This window comes from Octopus bimaculoides, chromosome 1, assembly GCF_046866305.1.
Source record: "Octopus bimaculoides isolate indiv1 chromosome 1, ASM4686630v1, whole genome shotgun sequence".
Taxonomy (NCBI): domain Eukaryota; kingdom Metazoa; phylum Mollusca; class Cephalopoda; order Octopoda; family Octopodidae; genus Octopus; species Octopus bimaculoides.
In genome coordinates this window covers 88,980,202-89,005,339 of record NC_142928.1, presented here as the reverse complement: position 1 = coordinate 89,005,339, position 25,138 = coordinate 88,980,202, and the positions used below count along the sequence as shown (strand labels likewise).

Here is a 25,138-nt window from a genome sequence, read left to right as displayed (position 1 = left end):
CAGTATAACTGGAGCGCAACCATGGATTTACAATATAGAATGGTGATGAACTTGGACCCGGCTACAAGAATACATGGAATTCTTTACTAATCTAAACAATATTGTTACCCTGGTATACATACGTACATCATCATCATCATCATCATCATCGTTTAACGTCCGCTTTCCATGCTAGCATGGGTTGGACGATTTGACTGAGGACTGGTGAAACCGGATGGCAACACCAGGCTCCAGTCTGATTTGGCAGAGTTTCTACAGCTGGATGCCCTTCCTAACGCCAACCACTCAGAGAGTGTAGTGGGTGCTTTTACGTGTCACCCGCACGAAAACGGCCACACTCGAAATGGTGTCTTTTATGTGCCACCCGCACAAGCCAGTCCAGGGGCACTGGCAACGATCTCGCTCGAAAATCCTACAGGAGCCAGTCAGGCGGTACTGGCAACGGCCACGGCCACATACATATATATATATATATATATATATATATATATATATATATATATATATATATATAATATGACTATGAGAAAAGTAGAAGATAATTATATATACTAAGCTGATATTTTCTGCCATCACTTCAAACTCCTTGATTGCTTAATCTATCAGATGTCCCATCATTAATCTCTGGTTAGAACATGTTTTAATCCAAAAGGGTGTAGAGACTTCACTGTTTCATTGCTTAACACAGACCATATAAGTCAAACACAAAGGATAGTAATTCACAACATATCTTTCTTAAACAGAGACAACTGTACCTGACTTGATAGTGAAAATTGACATTTAGCTTAAACTTTAGTTTCTTTTTCTCTCATGGGTTTTGTGTTTGTTTTTGGTATTGCCATGTGTCATATAATGCACAAGTGAATATGTTTTTCTTAGGTGTGTATTGGGAGGGGAATGTGTTTAACTTTTTAGAAGAGGTCAACAAATGGGTTAAATTTAGGTTGGTTTTATGTGCTAAATATTTTGATACTCAGGCACAGGCATGGATGGCTGGGTGGTTAAAAAGTTTGCTTCCCGGCTATGTGATCTTGGGTTCAGTCTCACTGCATGGCACCTTGGGCAAGTGTCTTCTACTATAGCTATAGACTGAGTTAAGACCTGTGAGTAAATAGAATAGACAGAAACTTAAAGAAGCTGTCATATGTGTGTGTGTGTGTGTGTGTGTGTGTGTGTGTGTGTGTGTGTGTTCGTGTGTCAGTGAGAGAGAGAGATGGTTTGTAAATGTGCATTATCATCATACAAGTAAGGTTGATCATTTCCTGTCTTCCACGTCTAGCTACTATATAAATATTAACCATGCTTGGAAACAGGTGAAAGTTAGTGACATAAAAGGCATCCAGCTATAGAAAATCTACCTCAACAAATTCCATCTGACCGATGCAAGCTTGGAAAAGTGTGGATATTAAATAATAATAATAATAAGAAGAAGAAGAAGAAGAAGAAGAAGAAGAAGAAGAAGAAGAAGAAGAAGAAGAAGAAGAAGAAGAAGAAGAAGAAGAAGAAGAAGAAGAAGAAGAAGAAGAAGAAGAAGAAGAAGAAGAAGAAGAAGAAGAAGAAGAAGAAGAAGAAGAAGAAGAAGAAGAAGAAGAAGAAGAAGAAGAAGAAGAAGAAGAAGAAGAAGAAGAAGAAGAAGTATAACAAGTAACTGTAGAATATGTAGAGATCGACAAGAAACAATAAATCATATTATCTCTGGCTGCCCAGTCCTGGCTAAGAAGGAATATATTCACAGACACGACAGAGCTGGGACCTATATACACTGGAAGCTATGCCAACATTATGGAATAACAACAGAAAAAAGATGGTATAAACACACGCCAGAAAAGGTCACAGAAAACGAGAAAGCAACCATACTCTGGGATATGCCAATACACACAGATAGAGAAATTAAGGCAAATAGACCAGATATAGTTGTCAAAGATCATGAAGAAAAAAAATGCTTTCTAATTGATGTATCAATACCAGCAGATGACAACGTTTCTCTAAAAGAAATGGAAAAACTTTCAAAATACAAAGACCTGGAAATAGAGATAACTCAAATGTGGAATCTAAAAACAGAAACAATTCCTATCATAGTAGGTGCCTTAGGTATAATAAAAAAATATTCAGACAAATACATAACAAAAACACCAGGACTTACAAATATATATAACATACAGAAAATTGCACTACTGGGTACTGCACACATTCTACGCAAAACACTTTCAATACAGTAAACATAAGAGCACCACAGCAAACCACAGCACATACCCAAGGCACACAGAGCTGCGCTCGGTAGTGAAGTGAAAGCACGTTATAAAAATAAAACTACTGAACAATAATAATAATAATAGGATGCAGTACCAGGCAGTGGCTCTCATGGCTTCTGATCTTAATTGATTTGAAGTGTTATCATGTACATTGTTTTGTCTTGGTATAAAAGATGGGCTCCATGTTTCTTTTTATTCAGTTTCCTTGTCTGTCTCCACTGTCCTGTTTTTGTTCCCAACTTTGACCCTCCATAAATCCAAAATTTTATTTTGGTACTTATGGGAGCAACTGGCTTCAAAGACTCATATTGCCATTCAATGCTCGAAATAAACATAAATCAGAGTTTCTTGAATTTGTACCAGGACAATTACCTGCCTAGGACAATTACCCCCAATAGGACAAGTCCCTCGATGACAACTACCTCTTAGGACAATTACCCCACTTGGTTAATTACCCCCGTTTCCAATATATTAAAAAGTTTTAAATCATCAGTTATCCCTTAGTGGGTTGGATTCACAACTCCTAACTTTCTTGGATATGTATATATATATATATATATATGCATCATGATAGATTGCTGACCACAACATTCAAATTTTTTTTCTCCGTGTTTTTCTCCTTGTTTTTCTCCTTATTCTTTCTGTTGAAGAGCATAGCTCGAAACGTTAAAGACTTTCTCTATTCTCGAGCGTTAAACTAATACATCCTTTTGTTGTTTACACCACCTGTCCTCGTCTGTTGTTGTTTTTTTCGTAAATTCTCCCATATATATATATATATATATATATATATATATATATCATCATCATCATCATCATCGTTTAACGTCCGCTTTCCATGCTAGCATGGGTTGGACGATTTGACTGAGGAATATATATATATATATATATATATAGAGAGAGAGAGAGAGAGAGAAACAGACAGACAGAGAAAGAGACAGACAGACAGACAGACAGACAAGGGTTGAGAGTTTTGTGCATTAAACTCTCAGCCCTTGAGTCACACTGTTGCTTCTGCTAAATATTAATAAAAAAATGTTTTGAGTTCTATTTTTGTTTGCATCACCAAATCTCTCTCTCTCTCTCTCTCTCTCTCTCTCTCTCTCTCTCTCTCTCTCTCTTTATATATATATATATATATATATATATATATATATATATATAAATACATACACATAAATTTACACAAACATATATGTATGTAATATATGTATATATATATATTTATATATGCATATGTATTTATGCATACAAACATATATATATCTGCACACACACCTACACACACCTATATAATGAAGAAAGGCATCAGTGCACAGCACCAAAACAATAAAAAGCATGCCTTTAACATTTATTATTATGTATTAGAATTTCCTAATCAACTTATTAGAATATTAGAATTTTCTAATCAATTTATTTAGTCAGTTGTTTATGAGTTTATTTTATCTTTCAGAACAAAAGGGGAAACATTACTCCGGAAATGTTTCCAGAATACCACCAATAAGTTGATAACATACCTATTTATTTCTCAGAATGATAAGGGAAGGAAAAAAAGTCATTGTTAATGTTATATAATGAAGAAGGAAAAAGGAACTGGAGAGTGAAAAGGGAAGAACAATCCAAACAAATGAATAGAATCTATTCAGAAAATTAAATAATGACGACGATGATGATGATGACGATGATAGATTAATAAATAAATAAATAATCTTTTTATTATCCGCAAAGGCTCAAAGTGATGTAATAAAATATAATGAATGTTGAATAGGAGACTTACAATTACATGTGGAGTGGGGCAGACAAGTTATACATAGAGATGAGGGGAGGATGAAAGCTGTTATACAATGACTATGGGAATGAATTTCAAAAATTACAAAAGTAAACACAAACATGGAATGAATAAAAGAAGCACAATAAAATGCAATAATTAAAACAAGATATAATTTAGATAGAAAAACACATGGGAAATATTCAGGGTTCTTGCCTGAGAAACTGGTTAGGTCTCTCTAACCAGCTTGTATTGTAACTGTGTACATTCAAATGTGCCCGCTAACATTTTCGAAGTGGAATAAGGATACAAAGCAACCCATGTCTTCAGAATACACCTGCTTAAGTTCATTGTAATATTTTTCTACTTTGTTGTCTCTTGGTAGAGTCATTACATCAGTAATAATAACATATGCTCAGGTTCAATTCCACTTCTTTATTGTTCACCAATTTGTTAAATATCTACTCAGCTAACTAATTGACCATTTAATGTTTAATGTTAACATGAGAATTCACATGAAGAATCTTGCAAGCCAAATGCAAAACTGATATACAATAAGCTCTAACCAAGCTAGCAAGATTCTGAAAAACCCTGTGTTCTGCTGTCTAAAAATCAGAATTACCACCTGACAGCTCCACTTCATTAAATAATATATTACCTCCAGGTTGTTCAGCAATGGCTCTCCCAAGACACAATAATATTTGTTTTAATACATAAGTTCACATCAAGAATCTTGCAAACCAAATTCAAAAACAATATACTTTTCTATTATTTTTTCCAACAACTTGTCCGTTCAGTGTTTTATGTATTCAAACTCCAATTGCTTCTTGATAATCAGCCTGTCTCCACAGTACCCTTTGCATCACAAATGTGTGATTCTCCCTACAAGACCTCAGTTCAATCTTTAAAAGAATGTAAATTTTAAGTCATTGTCCTCCCTGTCATCCTTCTTATTGTTGTTCCTCTTCACCTTCTTTCATTGTTTTCCGCTGAAGTTCGCCTCTCTTTTGCGGGAGACTTCTTTCTCTTTTTCCCTTTTGTGTTCCCCAATCTGTTTGATAATGTTCCCCTGCAGCCATAACTTCACCCTTAACACATGACAATGTGAAGTGGCACTGCTGCTGCTGCTGCTGCTGGTTGTGGTTACGGGGACTGGAGTTTTGCTGCCATTTCTGTGGGCACATATCTTTCGGGTCTCCTTCACTGTTAACACTGACCATGCCGAGGTGAAGAGGTTCCTTGGTATTCTGCTTAGCCCCTGGGACCAAGGACAAGGCAGTTTTTTCTACAATTCCAAGATTTCAGCTACCAATACTGTTGAAATAATAGCTCCTGGGTCCTGTTGTTGGTGTTGTACTTTTTGTTCTTAACTCCTCAAGGTAGAAAGCTCTCAGGTGGTTCTTGCTGCCACTAGAACAACAGCTGGGTCTTGACCTACAATATTAGTCTCACTGATAATATTTCCGTGCCCACCACTAGGCACAGTTCTGGAATGGCCCTATGGGTTTGTTGGGTTATAATGACTTGCAAGTTTATACTGACCTCAAGCGTAGACATGACAAAGTAGCCCAAAACCTCCACTAGCTACTATGCTGTAAGTATGGATATGAGGTTACAGGTGCTTGGTACCAACATACACCGGAAAAGGTAATGGATGAAAACGGGAAGGCAAAAATCCTCTAGGACTTTGATTTCCAGATAGACAAAGTGTTAGAGCACCAAAGGCTGGATATAGTAACCTTTAGGAGAGACAAACAAGAGTGCCTAATAATCAACATAGCAGTGCCAGATCAACACATCATCATGAAAGAAAGAGAAAAAGTTGATAAATATGGAAACCTGAGAATTGAGATCACTAAGATGTGGCAGCCATGAGAGTTGAACATAAAGGTTATCCTTATTGTCATTGGAGCATTGGGTTCAATACCACCCAATCTGAAAAAAACATTTGAAAGCCTTAGAAATACCCTACAATCAAGACGTATTGCAAAAGTTGGCATTACTTGGAGCCGCATGCATATTGCATAAAGTACTGTCTGTCTGAGGTCTTTGTTGTGACTTCACAAACAGTACAAACTCCTGGTAGACACAATATCTTCAATCAACACCCTTACGATATTGTATACTGTGCAACATCTATAATAATAATAATAATAATAATAATAATAATAATAATAATAATAATAATGATTTCAAATTTTGCCACAAGGGCAGCAACTTGGGGGATACGTCAATTACATCAACCCTAGTGTTCAACTGGTACTTATTTTATCAATCCTGAAAGGATGAAAGACAAAGTCGACCTTGGCAGATAAAATACTGCTAAGCATTTTTCCCAACATGCTAACGATTCTGCCAACTTGCCACCTTAATAATAATAATAATAATAATAATAATAATAATAATAATAATAATAATAATAATGATGATGATAACGATGATTTTAAATTTTGCTACAAGGGCAGCAGTTTTGAGGGAGGAGATAAGTCGATTTCATTGACTCCAGTGTTTCACTGGCACTTAATTTATTGACCCTGATGAAAGGATGAAAGGCAAAGTCGACCTCGGTGGAATTTGAACTCAGAACATAAAGCAGACAGAATGCTGCTAAGCATTTTGCTCGGCATGCTAACAATTCTGCCAGTTCGCTGCCTTAATAATAATCTTTTCTACTATAGGCATAAGGCCTGAAATTTGTGGGGAGGAGGCTAATTGATTACATTAACCCCAGTGTTTAACTGGTACTTAATTTATTGACCCTGAAAGGATGAAAGGCAAAGTCAATCTCAGTGGAATTTGAACTCAGAACATAATTACAGGTGAAATACCACTAAGCATATTGCCTGGTATGCTAATGATTCTGCCAGCTCACCACCTCAATAATAATAATAATAATAATAATAATAATAATAATAATAGTAATAATAATTCTTTTTACTAAAGCCAAAAGACCTGAAATTTTTGGGGAGGGGACTAGTCAATTACATCAACCCTAATGTTTCACTGGTACTTAAAAATAATAATAATAATAATAATAATAATAATAATAATAATAATAATAATAATAATAATAATAATAATAATAATAATAATGGTTTCAAATTTTGCCACAAGGGCAGCAATTTTGGGGGAGGGGATAAGTTGATTACATCAACCCCAGTGTTCATCTGGTACTTATTTTATCGACTCTGAAAGGATGGAAAGTAAAGTCGACATCAGTACAATTTGAACTCAGAATGCAGAGACGGACAAAATGCCACTAAGTATTTTGCTTGGCATGGTAACAATTCTACCAGCTCACTGCCTTAAAGAATAACAACAATAATGATGATGATGATGATGATGATGATGATGATAATTTCAAATTTTGGCACGAGGCCAGCAAATTCAGGGGAGGGGTAAGACATGTACATTGACCCTAGTACTCTACTGGTACATATTTTATCAACCCCAAAATTATGAGAGGCAAAAGTCAATCGGTGGAATTTGAACTCAGAATGTAGTAGTAGTAGTAGTAGTAGTAGTAGTAGTAGTAGTAGTAGTAGTAGTAGTAACTCTCTATTTGCCACAAGAGCAACATAAAAGCAAAATATTAGATTGCATTAATAATCATTAAAATTTGGTGGGATACATGTATTAACCACAAGGCGGAAAAAGCAAAATGCATTATAATGTAGAATTACATACAAACATACAGAGTAGATACCCCCCACACACACACACACATTTGTGTATACCAAGAATAGTTTTTCTTTGAAATATAATATTCTTTATTGTTCACTTTTATCTTTTTTTATTATAGATTTTTTTTTGCATATTTCCTTATTAGTTCTTTCAATTTGGTTTGGAACAATAAAGTTTCTATGCCTATTGATGGTTCTAGACCCTCCCAGTCTTATCTCATGGATGAGGGGGTTATTGGTGGCATTTTTTATTACCATTTTAATCATGCCAATAACACATGCACACATATATATCACATGAGTGTGTGTGTGTGTGTGTGTGTGTGTGTGTGTGTGTGTGTTTATGTGTGTGTGTGTGTCTGTGTTTGTGAGTTTGTATATACATATATATAGAGATGTATGCTTGTATGTGTATGTATATATGTAAGAAAGAAAGAAAGAAAGAAAGAAAGAAAGAAAGAAAGAAAGAAAGAAAGAAAGAAAGAAAGAATGAATGAACGAATGTATGAATGAATAAATGAATGAATGAGCAAAAGAAAGAATGAATGAAGTAAAGAAAGAAAGAAAGAAAATAGAAAGAAAGGAAGGAAGGAAAACAGACGGGCAGGCAGACAGACAGACAGACACTGAGTATTGTCCTTTTGTCATTTCTGCTTGCCCACAGCCCTAAGACTAAAAATATAAGGAAGCAGGAAGGGACAAACCCAACAGGAGTGGGGGTGAGGAGAGAGAATGCAATAATGGCAGATAAAAAAAAAATGGAATCAATGAAGGCAAAGAAAGCTGGGTTATATTGTAGGAACAGCAGCGGCTGTCAAAAGACAAAATATTAGATGAGAATATGTTATTAAAAAAAAAAAAGCCTCCTCAAGTCTAAATAGCTGGATGCCATAAACAGGGCTCTTCAAGTGGAGATAAGAAACCAGCAAGCAACTGATAGTATTTTAACAGACTTAGGCAGTTCTGTTAGGCAGGCTTGGAAGTCAGAAAATTGGGAGGGGCAAAGATTTAATAGATTAACTTAGAACAAAAGCTCAACTGGAGCATCTGCCAAGCATGCACAAGAGAATAGTTGCTTGACAGTTTATGTGTGTCTGTGTATGTGATTGTTTGTGTGATGAAGTGTGAACTGCTTATGGGTATGTATTTGTACTTATAAAAACTGCAGTACAAATAAACAGAAAATACACTCTGTGTACGTTTGTGTGTGTGTGTGTGTGTGTGTGCGTGCGTGCGCATGCATGCACATGTGTCTTGTGTATGAGTAGGTTTATGTTTATGTTCATTTTATAAGTTACTTAGGAAAAAGGTCATACTCATAAGTTTTGTAGGCCCTCCCAGCTTGGTTGGTGAGATTGATGCTGCTGATGCCCAGCTGAGACATATACAGGTCAATGCTTGTAGGTAAGAGTGGATGGAGGGGGAACGAGAGATCTGCTACAAATACTTGCAACAAACTGAAATTCCCCATAAAGGTGCCCAGGTGGTGTTAAAGTGGGTGGCATCGTATATGTATATAGAAAGATTGTATTCAGTACATATACATATTCACTCTCACCCTATTCCCCAAACCCACACAATGTCATAGTGATGATTCTTTGAATGCCACATCCAAATGACACACTTACTTCATCTTATATATATATACTTTTTCTTAATAGCCCTCTCATTTCTTTAGCTATTAAGTTTTACTTCATCAAAATCTCCATTTGCTATCCTGTTTATTTATAATTCAACATTCATGATGGAATGTCATAACTTACTTTCTATTTATTGTATTACTCCAAGTAGTAAGCAAACATATATATATATACATACATCCATACATACATACATATATATATATATATATATATATATATATATATGTGTGTTGGTGTGGTGTAAAACATAAAGAATAGTAATGAACAAATGGAGAGGTTTATATACATATATATATCTATATATATATATATATATATATATATATATATATATATATATATATATATACATATATATATAATACAAATAATATGTGAGTATATGCATATATATGTACATACCTACATCTACATGTATATATATATATATATATATATATATATATATATATATATATATATATATATATACATATATATATAATACAAATAATATGTGAGTATATGCATATATATGTACATACCTACATCTACATGTATATATAGATGCATATCTGGGTATAGGGCGTCACAAAAAACCGTGGACAAAATGAAAAACAGAACATAAACAGAGCACAGAAAACAAACAGGCCACATAGAGAATATTTCCTTCATCAGCTGCCCCTATTCTAAACTAAGCGTTTAAGTAAAACATTCAAACACTAAGATTTGAAATAAGATGTCTCTACTGTTAATATCATATGTGGATAAATTTTAAAATTGATGATATCACCAGCAGAGACATAGATGGATCGCAGGCACAGTTGCATTATATAGCTATGAATTATAAATTTGCTCGAAGCGTAATGATGCATATAATTTTTCTGCACTGTGTGCTCTGTTTTTGGTGCAAAACAAAACCAGTTGCACTGTCAGAGTTTAACGTGATGGTCGTGAATTCTTACTGGGTAGTTCACACTGAAGATGCTCAAGGATTAAATATCCAAAAGCTGAAACCCAGGTATGTTAATGTCCTAAACTGCATAATATTTTATTTTGTGCTGTTAAATGTATAAATTTAAGACTTTAGCTCTTATTTCTAGCAAGTGAATGCTTTTTAAGCATCATTATGCTTCGTGCAAATATATATATATATATATATATATATATATATATATATATATATATATATATATATATATACATACATATATTCTTTTATTCTTTTATTTGTTTCAGTCATTTGACTGCCGTCATGCTGGAGCATCGCCATTAGTCGAACAAATCAACCTCAGGACTTATTCTTTGTAAGCCTAGTACTTATTCTATCGGTCTCTTTTGCCAAATTGCTAAGTTACGGGGATGTAGATATGCCAACATCGGTTGTCATGCGATGGGGGGGGGGGTCAAACACAGACACACAAACATACATACACACACACAGACGACAGGCTTCTTTCAGTTTCCATCTACCAAATCCACTCATAAGGCTTTGGTCAATCCTAGGCTATAGTAGAAGATACTTGCCCAAGGTGCCATGCAGTGGGACTGAACCGGGAACCATGTGGTTGGTAAGCAAGCTACGTACCACACAGCCATTGCTGCACTTTATATATATATATATATATATATATATATATATATTATATATATATATATATATAGATAGATAGATAGATAGATAGATAGATAGATATATACACACACATGCATTATTAATTTTTGTAAAGCAATGTTCAATGTTGTAACCCCATGCAAGAAAGAAGACAGCACTGGTATGGACATGTGATGTGTGTGGATGAAAGCAGCTGTATTAAGAAGTGACAGTGGAGGTGTAATGGCCCAGTGGTTAGGGTAGCGGACTCGCAGTCATAGGATCGAGGTTTCGATTCCCAGACCGGGCGCTGTGAGTGTTTATTGAGCGAAAACACCTAAAGTTCCACGAGGCTCCGGCAGGGATTGGTGGCGAACCCTGCTGTACTCTTTCACCACAACTTTCTCTCACTCTTACTTCCTGTTTCTGTTGTGCCTGTAATTCGAAGGGTCAGCCTTGTCACACTGTGTACTGTTAAGGGTACACGTGTCTGTGGAGTGCTCAGCCACTTGCACATTAATTTCATGAGCAGGCTGTTCCGTTGATTGGATCAACTGGAACCCTCGTCGTCGTAAGCGACGGAGTGCCAACAACATACGAAGTGACAGATGCTAAATGTACCTGGAACTTATGAAAGAGGGAAACTCAGGAAGACATGAGACAAAGTGATTAAGGCTGACCTCAGGACCCTTTGTCTGGCAGATGAGATAAAAGACCAGGATCTCTGGGAAAAGGAGGTTCTCAAAAAGACCTACCCACACTAGCAAAACTGAGTTCTGGAAGTGCTATATAATATGCTCTCCACTCACATTACAATTACTCACCCATCCCCCATATATCAGACCTGCTTTTTCTTCCACCCCACCCCCAGCTCCTACCGACTACTCCACCATGTCATCTCCCACCCCAATCATTGTGTCATCTTTACTACACTTGCTAATCACCCACCAACTTTCTTCTGCACCCTTCTATCTCCCCAACTCATGCCTCTTTGCTCATTCACCCTTCAACCCTATCCATTTTGACAATCTACTTCCAGATCCCCTCATTCTCCATCCCACTACAATATTGTAAACCAATTCTTCAATATACTTTGTACCTTGTGGGATCACCTAGAAAACCATTTCCCCATTATCAATCTCTTGCATCTCCTACTTTCATTTTCTCATTCTCTCTCCTTCCCCAACTAGATGTGAGTAGCCATGCAGTTTCTCTACAAAAAGCTGCACTGCTGCACTCTTGCTTCTCATAGTTTGACCCCCTCATCCCATAGCATGAAGCTGACCCCACCACCCTAGGATTGTAGTTTAGTAAGCTCATGGTGACCTCAATAAATCAGAGAACACCAAGTCCACATTCAAAGTGGTTGGCATTAGGAAGAGCATCCAGCAACAGAAACCAAGTTAGAAGACATTGGAGTATAATGCAGTTCTTGGACACACTGGATCCTGTCTATCCATCCAACCCATGCCAGTATGGAACACAGACATTAAAAGATGGTGATGATATATATCATCATCATCATCATTATAATAATATCTACTTCTTCCTGCTTGCATGGGTCAGACAGAATTTGTTGAGGTGGATATTCTACAGCTGGATGTCCTTCCTGTCGTCAATCCTCCTTGTTTCCAAGTAAGGTAATTTTTCTACATGACTAGACAGTAACACACACGCACAAAGAAACACACACACACATATACAACAGGCTTCTTTCATTTTCTGCCTATCAAATCCACGACAGATTTTCATTTCAAAGATAAACATAAGTAGGCTTAATGCATATATATATATATTTACATAGAATAGAAAATACAGAGTACAGAGTAAAGAATACAAAATACACCCACACCCGCAGGAACTTATGTTATTCCAGATCTTCCTTATCACCATCATCATTTAACGTCTGCTTTCCATGCTGCCATGGGTTGGACGGTTTGAATGAGGACTGGCAAGCCAGGAGGCTGCACTAGGCTCTAATCTGATCTGGCAAGATTTCTACAGCTGGGTGCCCTTCCTAATGCCAACCACTCTGAGAGTATAGTGGGGGCTTTTTACATGCCACAACCATGGGGGCCAGTCAGGCAGCACTGGCAACAACCACGCTCAAATGGTGCTTTTTACATGTCACCGGCATGGTTGCCAGTCAGGCAGCATTGGCAATGACTATGCTCAAATGGTGCTTTTTATGTGCCACTAGCACAGGACCAGTGAGGCATGCCACCGGCACAGGACCAGTGAGGTAACCACAGGCATGGGACCAGGGGTTTTTATTATATATAAATATGATTATGACATAAGCCATGGTACTCTCAAAACAGCTGTCAAGACAGGACTTTTAAATAGCTCTTTTTGTTTAATTTGTATTCTTTATTCCATTCTTTATTCTATACTCTAAATTTTTTATTCAATTTAAATATATGCTTTAAACCTACTTGCGTTTATGTTCTTTTCTACTTATATATACATATAAGCTATAAAATGCAAAAAAACTGAGAAGTTGAAAAAAGTAATCCCTGCACAAAAAAGGAATATTTAAAAATGAAAATGAAACAAAAATTCAAACAACCTAAAACACCTAAACATATAGAAAAAAAAAAAAGAGAATGCAAAATGTTTTGTGTGGTAAGTAGCTTGCTTACCAACCACATGGTTCCGGGTTCAGTCCCACTGCGTAGCACCTTGGGCAAGTGCCTTCTATTATAACCTTGGGCCGACCAAAGCCTTGTGAGTGGATTTGGGAGACGGAAACTGAAAGAAGCCCGTTGTATGTGTGTGTGTGTGTGTGTGTGTGTGTGTGTGTGTGTGTTTGTGTGTCTGTGTTTGTCCCCCCCCCCCACCATCGCTTGACAACTGATGCTGGTGTGTTTACATCCCCGTAACTTAGCGGTTCGGCAAAAAGAGACCGATAGAATAAGTACTAGGCTTACAAAGAATAAGTCCTGGGGTTGATTTTCTCGACTAAAGGCGGTGCTCCAGCATGGCCGCAGTCAAATGACTGAAAAGAGTAAAAGAGTAAAAGAGTAAAAGAGTATTTCATTAAAACCTACCTTCATAAGGGTGCACACCAAATTCTTCAGGAAATGTTACAGAGCAATCGGAGTTGACTTGGAATGAAAACGAGGCAACAGTTTTGATGAGCGAGGAAAAGAAGTCAGCCATTTCAGGACAGTTGTTGAAAAGAATGTAACGATCTTGACGGTTAGTAAAATATGTTTCACTAAGGTTGGCACTACAAAAAAAAAAGTCAAAGAAGAAAAAAAACAAAGTTTTAATGAGAAATTTTTAAGGCCATTAAGACAATTTTGAAGTCAATGATCAAAATGTTGACAACATAAATAATTCCCAAACTGTTAATTTCATTTATCATACATTTAGCACAAGACCTGTGTTCTATAGATATATAAAGAAGACTGGGGAAGATATGGAGAAAGTGCTGAAAACTGAAGCTTGAGAAGAAGAAGACAAAAGACAAGTGATATTATCATTTCTGCTGAGTTCAACTTTGCTTTACGCCCTTTCAAGGTTAATAAAATAAAGTACTAATTAAGTACTGGAGTTGATGGTATCGACTAATCCCTTCTGAAAACTGTTGGCCATTTGCCTAAATCAGCCATTATTATTATTTATTATTATTATTATTATTATTATTATTATTATTCATATTATTATTATTATTATTATTATTATTATTATTATTATTATTATTATTCATATTATTATTATTATTATTATTATTATTATTATTATTATTATTATTATTATTATTATTATTATTATTATTAAGGCGATGATGAACTAGCAGAATTGTTAATATGCCAGACAAAATGCTTAGCGGTATTCCACCCATCGCTACGTTCTGAGTTCAAATTCCGCCAGGGTTGACCTTGCCTTTCATCCTTTTGGGGTCAATTAAATAAGTAGCAGTGAAACACTGGGGTCAATGTGATCGACTAGTCCCCTCCCCCAAATTTCAGACCTTGGGCCTATTGTCATTTATCTTTTCCTTGTTTCAGTGTTTGGACTGAGGCCATACTGGGGCACTGCCTTGAAGGGTTTAGCTGAACAAATCGCCCCCCAGTACTAACTTATTATTATTATCATTATTATTATTATTATTATTATTATTATTATTATTATTATTATTATGACATATTTCCTCTGGGCTTAGATAGGACACAGAACCTCATAATCATCATCATCATCATTTTTTAATGCCTGTCATTCTACTTATTCTACTATTCTCTTTTGCCAAACCGCTAAGTTACAGAGAATAATAGACAAAACAACACTGCTTGTCAAGCAATGGTGGTGGGATAAATACAGACACAAACACATATATGATAGGCTTCCACACAGTTTCTGCATACCAAATCCACTCAGAATTATTATTATTATTATTATTATTATTATTATTATTGTTATTATTATTATTATTATTATTATTATTATTATTATTATTAAGGCAGCAAGCTAGCAGAATTGTTAGAGCACCAGACAAAATGCTTCACAACATTTTTTGTATTCTGAGTTTAAATGCCGCCACGGTTGACTTTGCCTTTCACCCTTTCATAGTTGATAAAATAAGTACCAGCTGAGTTCTGGGGTTGATGTAATCAACTTACCTCCTCCCCCACCCCCAAATTTTCTGGCCTTGTGCCTATAGTAGAAAGGATTATCATTACCATTATTATTATTATTATTATTATTATTATTATTATTATAGACATCGCAGAGTATACAATATTGTGAGGTTGTTGATTGAAGATATTATGTCTACCGGAGGTTTGTTTTGTTTGTCAAGTCACAACAAAGAACTCAGATAGACAGCATTTTATGCAATATGCATGGAGTTCCAAGTAATGCCGACTTTTGCAATACATCTATATTCTAGGGTATTTCTAAGGTTTACAGATGTTTTTTCAGACTGGGTGGTATTGAACCCAATGCTCTGATGACAAGCAGTGAGCTGGAGAATTGTTAGCATGTCAGGCAAAATGTTTAATGGCATTTTATCCATCTTTACATTCTAAGTTCAAATTCCATCAAGGTTGACTTTGCCCTTCATCCTTTTCGGGTTGATAAAATAAGTACCAGTTGAATACTGGAGTTGTTGTAATTGACTTACCCCCTCCCCTGCAAAATTTTGGGCCTTGTGCCAATAGTAGAAAGGATTATTATTATTATTATTATTATTATTATTATTATTATTATTATTATTATTATTATTATTATCATCATCATCATCATCATCATTTAGGCAGTGAGCTGGTAGAATCATTAGCACACTGGGCAAAATATTTATCAATATTTCGCCTGTAGCTGCATTCTGAGTTCAAATTCAGCCAAGGTCAATTTTGCCTTCATCTTTTCAGGGTCGATTAGATAAGTACCAGTTATGCACTGGGGTCAATGTAATTGACTTAATCCCTTCCCCCAAATTTCAGGCCTTGTGCCTGCAGTAAAAAGGGCTATTATTATTATTATGTTCTGAGTTCATTTCTTGTTTGAATCAATTTTGCCTGTCATTCCCCCAAGGTCGATAAAATAAAGTATAATTCAAAGATTGGGGATGGTGGTATTAACTAATTCCCTCCCCCACAAAACTACTGGACTTGTGCCTAAATCTGAAGCCATTATTGTTGTTGTTGTTGTTACTGCTGTTTTTGTTTTCAAATCAGCAGGTCTGCTTATATCCGCTACAAGAACAAGTATTTAGCTTGCCAATAATTACCAAAACTTATGTAAGATATGTTTTTAAACAAAAATTCCCCTGCCCTTTTCATCACAGTAACAACAATAAGGAGAAATTAAAATGAAAAACCAAAGCAAAAGCAAAAATTATATAAATTAAAAGAATAAATGAAGTTTTCCATGGAAAACTACTTCTATCTCCCCCAATTAGCAAAACCAACTGACTTTTATATATAGTCACTCTTCCCTAAATACATACCCCACCCAACACAACACACACACACAAACTTAAATCCGTAAAGCCATGAGTATATAAAATAGATAGATTTAACAGCTGTAAATATTTGCCTTCCTGGAAGAATTTGTTATGCATATCCTTCACTTCCTTCCTTAATAGCTTTGTCTTTACATATTCCTTTCTCTCTCTCTATCTCTCTATCTATCTATCTATCTAGCAATCTATCTATCTCTCTATCTATCTATCTATCTATCTATCTCTATCCTCACTCTCTTTCTCACTCTTAGCTAATATTGCAGACGTTACTTAAATTATAAAGTTAACAGGAACAAACACAAAACAAAGCAGAAGAAAAACAACAGCAACAACAAGAACAACAATTAGCAGAATCCAAAAGAAAAAGAAAAAGACACTGGAGGCATCCTTAAGAATAAGGTTAAGGGAGTTTACCTGATGATTTAGATAGGTAATTTTGCTATTCAAAGAAGCTATTCACTTGATCAGGGCTTTTATGCTTTACATGAAAAGATTATGTTCAGAAATAGGTTTGGAAGAAATAATAATCGTAATTCATACTAATTTTGGCACAAGGCCAGCAGTTTTGAGGAGAGCGGGTATGTCAATTACCCTAACCCTTGCCCCCTGCTCCAGCATTTGGAGTCGTACTTTATTTTATCAACCCTGAAAGGATGAAAGGTAAAAGCAGCTTCAGCGAGATTTGAACTCAGAACATAAGCAGTCAAAAGATATGGTACTTAGCATTTTGTTTTAACATACTAACAAGTCTGCTAGCTCACAACAACAATAACAATAATAATAATAATCCTTTCTACTATAGGTACAAGGCCTGAAATTTGGTGGGAGGGGACTAGTCGACTACATTGACCTCAGTGTTTCACTGGTACTTAATTTATTGACCCTGAAAGGATGAAAGGCAAAGTCAACCTCAGTGGAATTTGAACTCAGAACATAGCAGCAGTGTGCTAATGATTCTGCCAGCTCACCACCTTCATAATAATAATAATAATAATAACAACAACAACAACAACAACAATGCCAACGGTGGTGGTGGTGGTAGCAGCAGCAGAGAGGAGGAGAAAGGCGAGAAGGAGAAAGGTGAATAAGGGGAGGAGGAGGAAGAGAACAGATGACAACGATGATGACAACAGAAAAACAAGAAAAATAATAACTTCATTTAGAATACACCCCCAAAATCTAAATATTTTTGGTGATGATTCTATTTGATTCAGGCAAGGTGGACTTACTGATAGCATGATGATATTGATTCCTCAAGCTTTTACTGTGCCATCAAAGACCAAAACAATATAATGATTTCATTAATAAAACTTTGAATCCATGACCAAATGAGAGCAGTACAGAACACTGCTGCTCTCATTTGGTCAAGAGAAAGGAGGGGTGGGTTGAACTATTAATATATATTTCCCGAGCGTCATACTAATATATACTTTTGTTATTTACACCACCTGTCCTCGTCTGTTGTTATTTTTTGTATATTCTCCCATATATATATATATATATATATATATATATATATATATATATATATATATATATATATATATATATATATATATTATACAAATTATTAACAAGAGTACTCAAAGAGCACAAACCTCCACCAAAGCAACACCAATGTCCTCTCAACAATTAGCCGGAGATGATTTTTAAAATGAGAATATCTGAAATAAACTGGACTGCTCTCACAAATGAGAATACTAAAAATGAACCTGATCGCTCTCAAATGGAAGAATAATCCAAATACATATATATTGAGTGAGAGGTGAAGGGAGAGGAGATTGAATATTAATACAGTGAAGGAGAAGTAGTGAGAGTAATAGTCATAACTGAGAAAGAGTGAGAGAAAGTAATGACAATGAGAAAGATGAAATGAAGTAGCAAAGAGAGAACTTACATTAAGAGTAGCTGAACTCTTCACAAACACTGTGGAGAGCTCAGTCACTTGTATGTTAATTTCATGAGCAAGCTGTTTCATTGATCAAATTAACTGGAACACTCATTGTTGTAATTGATGGAATGCTAGTATATAAGTATAGTGAGGTCTCAATAATTTAAATAAATATGAATGGAGAAAATACAGGGTAAAGAAAAAGAAATTTAAGGAGTTTTTCCAGGTATAAGAAATTACTAACTCAACTGCTTATGGGGAATGAACCAGTAATCTTAGTATCAAAACTGTTAAGTCAACCACTACCAACCTACAAGAAGCCAGGAGACAAGTAACCTATTGTGTAATGCTTATCAGATATTTGGTATAAAGCCTCCAAATAGATGTTTTAAATATATTCCAAAGACTTCTCCTGTATCCATCATATTGCAACCACCACATGACAACAACAACTTTCGTTTTTAGTTTCAGAGTCGGTTCTAAATGTTTCCTTAAAAAAATTCAGACTAGATCATAAAAGTTCAGATTAGTTTTTGTTTTTTGCTTTATTTTTTTTAAGAGAAGTAACAGAAGTAACAATGATCCCATAGGGTGCTTATAAATTAGTGTGAAGCAGCACAAAGGTTGGCAATGCAAGCAAACAACAGATGTTCAGAGGTTTTTCGTGGCTTGTTTGAGATCAGTGATAAGACAGTCATATTACAACATATTAAGTAACTAAGTAACTTTTCATGGAGAACATTAAAAGACTAACAGAGTAGAGAGGAATATAGTGAAAATAGCAAATATAACATTATTTTTTGGTTCCTTACATGAATATGTTGTATATCATTACTCAACCATTTCTACTTTCTGATATCACTGTTTCAATTTTTCAATTAGGCCTATTTCACTTCTTGCTATAGTTAAAGGTATAAACATCATAACTTCTACTTTTCCAGTTCATAAAAGCAGACAACAAAACTCAGGCTTCCTACCTATGTAAAAAATAATCCTTATACTCATTTCTTAAGCATCTTCATCCATCCCACTTCCTACTATAGGAGTTTGAGCATCTTCCTTTCACTGTTCTTTATATCAGTGGTTCTCAACTAGACTCTGTTGTGGCAGACATCCCCTAGTGAGAAGTGAGCTGTTCCACTACTGATAATTAGTGGACAGACAGGGTCAGTCAGTGAGGTACACTGTTTGGGCCAGTCACACACATGACAAAATAAGTTGTCATAATGTGAAACATATCAGTGTCGACGGGGAGTCGGACTACACGCAGTGGCAGATAAAATACAACACAGATGGACCGTGTAAGAAGACACAACTACACACAGTGAAAAATTTTAACTATACACAGTGAAAACTGCACACAGTGAAAACTGCACACAGTGAAAACTGCACACAGTGAAAACTGCACACAGTGAAAACTGCACACAGTGAAAACTGCACACAGTGAAAAATTTGAAGAAGGCATAGTCAGGTCGCTATGTGTTAGTAGTGCTACTGGTAAACAATGTAGACTGGTACTACCTGCAGCATTCTGAAGAGAAAAATAATTCTGTGTGGAAGAAAAAAATAATAATAGTAAATCCCATGTGAAGGATTTAAGTCAGGTCATTATATGTTAGTAGCACTACTGGTAAACAATGTAGACTGGTACTACCTGCGGCATTCTGAAGAGAAAAATAATTCTATGTGGAAGAAAAAGAAATGGAAAAAAAAAAGTAATGTGTGAAATCCACATGTTGTGTAATGTTGTGTGTATCTACACCTTAAGATGGTTGTACATTTACTACAAACCAGATTTGCTGTTGTTTAACCCCAGATTAGGGCTGATTGAGAAAACTTATCATCAAAGGTGTTCCAGCTTCGACCATCCTGTCTTTTTGTATATCTATGGCTATATTATCCAATGTGTTCTACTTTTAAAAAAAGAAAACAATAGGTTATGATCCGAGAAAGATTTAGCTGCTATTTATTATAGAGAGATCACATAGAGGCATCCCTCATTGGCTCACCACACCAAGTTTAATTGTTACGGTCAGCTATTAATTTCATTTACTCTATTCTTGCTTTTATCTTTTTGATATCATCCTGCCTCAAACCACCTTTGGTTCTATAATACAAATTTCTTGTTTTAACAGTTATTCAAATTAAAACCTTCCATCAAAATTCTATGCGTTAATTTATCTTCTGAGCACCAAATTAATAATGACAAGGTTATTTTACTAAATTCTTCATGGTTTTCAAAATTAATTGATACACAGCAATTGAGAAAGAGACATATTAAGACAAATGTTGAAACTACCATTTACACATACAACTACCATTTGCAGTTCACGTATTATCAAACAGCACATAAACATGTGCCAAGAAGGAAACCTCTACATGACCACTCAGTCTGCTAGAAATATTAGTCAAATCTCCCTAAAATCACACCTTACTAACTTTAAAAGAAAAGGAGAGAAGAGTACTTTTAAGTACACCACCACCACCACCACCAGTCATCCTCATCATCATCACAATCATCATCATCATCATCATCATTTTAATGGTAACAGTGGCATCATCATCATTATCAGCAGCAGTGTTTTCATAGTGGCAGCATCATTGTCATCATCATCATCAAATACTACCTTGTTCTACCATGCTTCTATGAGCTAAAACCATATGTTTCCATCGCATAGCAGGGGTACACCATAAGCACTGAAACAGATTGTGCTGGATGATGTAAGGGAGTAATACTTGAGTCAATGAAGAAGCTTGTGTGGTCGCTCAGCTTTTAAGAAATAGCAGTTAAAAACTCCTTCAAATCATACCAGCTTAATAAAAATAGAGGACACGACAAATAATGTAGTCTAAGATATATATATATATATAAAAATGGTGAGATGGTCACAACTAGAGTGTCTTTAATCACAGAACAGCTCAATTAAGGATTCAACAACAACAACAACAGCAATAGCAGCAACAAAAAGATGGAGATGACAACAGAAGAGGCATCAGTCATGATGACAGCAACAGCAACTATGAGTAAACCTCACAACCCATTTTTTGTAAATTAAATGTCAGAGGTTTACTTCACACCTGCTGATAATTACAGTTACATCAATTTGATGCCACATGAAATCTGTACATTTAGATTTCAAATCAATTTCTCTCTTTCTCTCTCTCCTCCCTCTCTCTCTCTCTCTCTCTCTCTCTCTCTCTCTCTCTCTCTCTCTCTTTCTCACACACACACACACACACACACAACCTTTCTTCCCCCAAACTGCTGCAGTTTCTTTATTTCCATCCCATGATGTATTACGTACACTGATCTGTACTTGAGCAATTACTATAGCATATCAGAATTTTTACAAGAAATGGTTGCTAGTTCCTCCATGCCTATGGGGGCTACAGAGCATCCCTTTCTCCTTTTCACAAGAATAGGATGTTCTGCTCCCCTATAACCCTTCCCATAGTTCAATATAGTCAATTCAAAGACAGACAGACTGAGATGAATTTACTTTACTGTTGATTGGTATTTTGTCAATTCCAGAGGAAAGAAAGGCAAAGTTGACCTCAGTGAGATCTTAACTCAGAACCCAGTGAAACAGGACAAATAATACTACAAGACATTCTATTCAATGCCCCAATGGCTTTACCAATTTTTCTTGAATTGCAATTTGTCTGTGTATGGCTTAGTGGTTAGGGTGTTGGACTCACAATCGTAAGATTGTGGTTTCAGTTCTTGAACTAGACAATGCATTGTGTTCTTGAGCAACACACTTCATGTTGCTCCAGTCCACTCAGTTGTAGAAATGAGTACCACTAGTGGATGCATATCACTTAGTGGTTAGGGTATTTGATTCACAATCATAAGGTTGTGATTTTATCCTTGGACCAGGCAATCCATTGTGTTCTTGAGCAAAACACTTCATTTCACATTGATCCAGTTCACTCAGCTGTAGAAATGAGTTTTGCCTGAAGAGGGTTGGGCTCCACCAGGCTTTCTTGCCCAAGATACGCTGCATGGCTGCAATGCCCCAACGACCCCAAGAGGTCTTGTCTATATGTTTTTTACCTCTATACATAACCTTGCCATCATGGAAGAGGTGGTTATGCAATTATCCATTCATATATATGCACACACATATACAACTATGCAACTATCCTTTCATATATATGCACACACATATACACATGTACATGTGTATATCAATGTAACACAATAAAAAATAATGAAGAAAGAAAGCTTCTTACAATGCAAAAAAGAAAATGTTTAATAACCTTTATATAAGTGCAAGTATAGCTCTGTGTGGTTAAGAAGCTTGCTTACCAACCATGTGGTCTTGGGTTCAGTCCCACTGCATGGTGTCTTAGACAAATGTCTTCCACTATAACCCCAGACTGACCAAAGCCTTGTGGCTAGATTTGGTAGAGAGAAACTGAAAGAAGCTTATTGTATACACACACACACACACACACACACACACACATGCATGCATGAATGTATGTATTTAGGCAGTGTGTTACATATCCCAGGGCACCAATAAGTACAGGTATAAACCTGAACTTTTGATCTGGACAGAGTAACTGCAAATTTCTCAATAGTTCTCTTTTTCACTGATCTTCAGGTTTATGCTAACATCTACTGGGCAGCTAATTTCCACTACTGTACACAGTTTCTTTTCTCTATCCCAAATCATTATATCAGGTCTGTTGTGCTTACATTTTATTGGGGTCTTCACTGGGACATTCCACCAGTACTCCTTTTTATTATGAGTGACTATAGCTTCTACCATACTGTGGGTTCTTATCCTTCTGACGGATTTTGTTATTGAGTGTCCTAGCTATAACATCATGTTTCATCATTAGATAATACCATGATGACATTTTCAGACAACTGCTTATGATGTAGGTAATATCTTCAGTGTTAACTCCACAAGGTCTGCATCGGTCGTCACATTTTACTGATTTTCCTACATCAGGTACTTGGTTGGTATTTCCTGATCCTGGATTGCAAATGCATACCCTTCAAAGTGGCTATTGGTTCATGATAAACTGCTTTGATGATCAATGTTACTATCATAATGGAGCTTTCTACTAACATATCCATGCATAGTCTTCTACTCATATAGGCTCATCCTTTCATCTGATGATATGTTGCGGAAGAATCGTGTGACTTCTTTGAGCATGTATTCTAGGTTATCAGACAAAGATTATTGCTCAAGGAGCTGCCTTCCAAGTCTTATGATGTTATCAGCTTCATGTATGCAAACTTGGTCAAGGGATGCACTTGGTTAAAAGATGTTGCCAAAGGGATACGGTATTCAAAGGCATTTTGGATCAATGTTAAGCCTCTCTCTCCTTGTTTTCATTTTAGGTAGGGGTGGTCTATGTCACTGTTTATATGAAAATTGTGTGTGCTTGTTAGTATTTTTGGGTTTTCACATCAATGTGTCTCTCATCTCATCAAATGTCAAGCAGCCCAAATGTTGTATGTATGTATGTATGTATGTATGTATGTATGTATGTATGCATGCATGTATGGTGTTGATTTGTTTACATCCCCATAACTTAGCAGTTCAGCAAAAGATACTGTTAGAACAAGTACCAGTTAAAAAAAAAAACTAAGTACTGGTCTCTCGATTTGATTGGCTAGTGCCCCAGCATGGCTACAGTCCAAAGACTGAAGTAGGTAAAAGATAAAAGATATTTTGAGTACAAAGTCTCATCAGAACTAAACAGTAAAGAAATGTTTGTCTGTACAATACTGGCTATGTTGATCTTTGATACTGCAAAGACTCACATTTCTTGATAATGGGCCTTTGTACCTGAAATATATAAAGATTATGAAAATTTTTCCTTTTTGCATTGTAAGATGTTCTCTGTCTTCACTAATTTGTTATTTTACTTCTTTATCACAATATTTTAAGCAAGCTACAATACTCTTCTTTCAATGTTGCACACTTTCATAATAGCATTGACCTGTGGGTAGTGAGATAAAATTTGTGGTTTGTGATGGACATTACTGTAATGCAAATTTAAACATCATTTCTTTCTCTGGAATAAAAACTCTATATTAGGGGTTCTCAACCAAGGTCCATCTGGCCGTTGAGAATCCATATAAGATTCTGTTGTTAAAATTTATGCGCAATACACTGGTTTACTCTGCAATACATAAAATATTCTAAGAATTTTTTTTTATACAATTCCTAACAATAGGCGCAGGAATGGCTGTGTGGATAGGCACAGGAGTGGCTGTGTGGTAAGTAGCTTGCTTACCAACCACATGGTCCTGGGTTCAGTCCCATTGTGTGGCACCTTGGGCAAGTGTCTTCTATTATAGCCTTGGGCCGACCAAAAGCCTTGTTAGTGGATTTG

General features: G+C 35.8%; 1 protein-coding gene across 5 annotated transcripts in view; it reads right to left on the bottom strand.

Annotated features, from left to right (window-relative positions):
• Positions 1 to 25,138, bottom strand: part of LOC106874019 (CDP-diacylglycerol--glycerol-3-phosphate 3-phosphatidyltransferase, mitochondrial) — a 288,304-nt gene that overhangs the window by 41,903 nt on the left and 221,263 nt on the right. For all 5 annotated transcript variants that reach the window (XM_014921577.3, XM_014921579.3, XM_089353670.1 and 2 more), the window contains exon 5: positions 13,970 to 14,151. In XM_014921577.3, the coding sequence (XP_014777063.2) occupies positions 13,970 to 14,151 (182 nt within the window). The remainder of the gene's footprint in view (positions 1 to 13,969; positions 14,152 to 25,138) is intronic.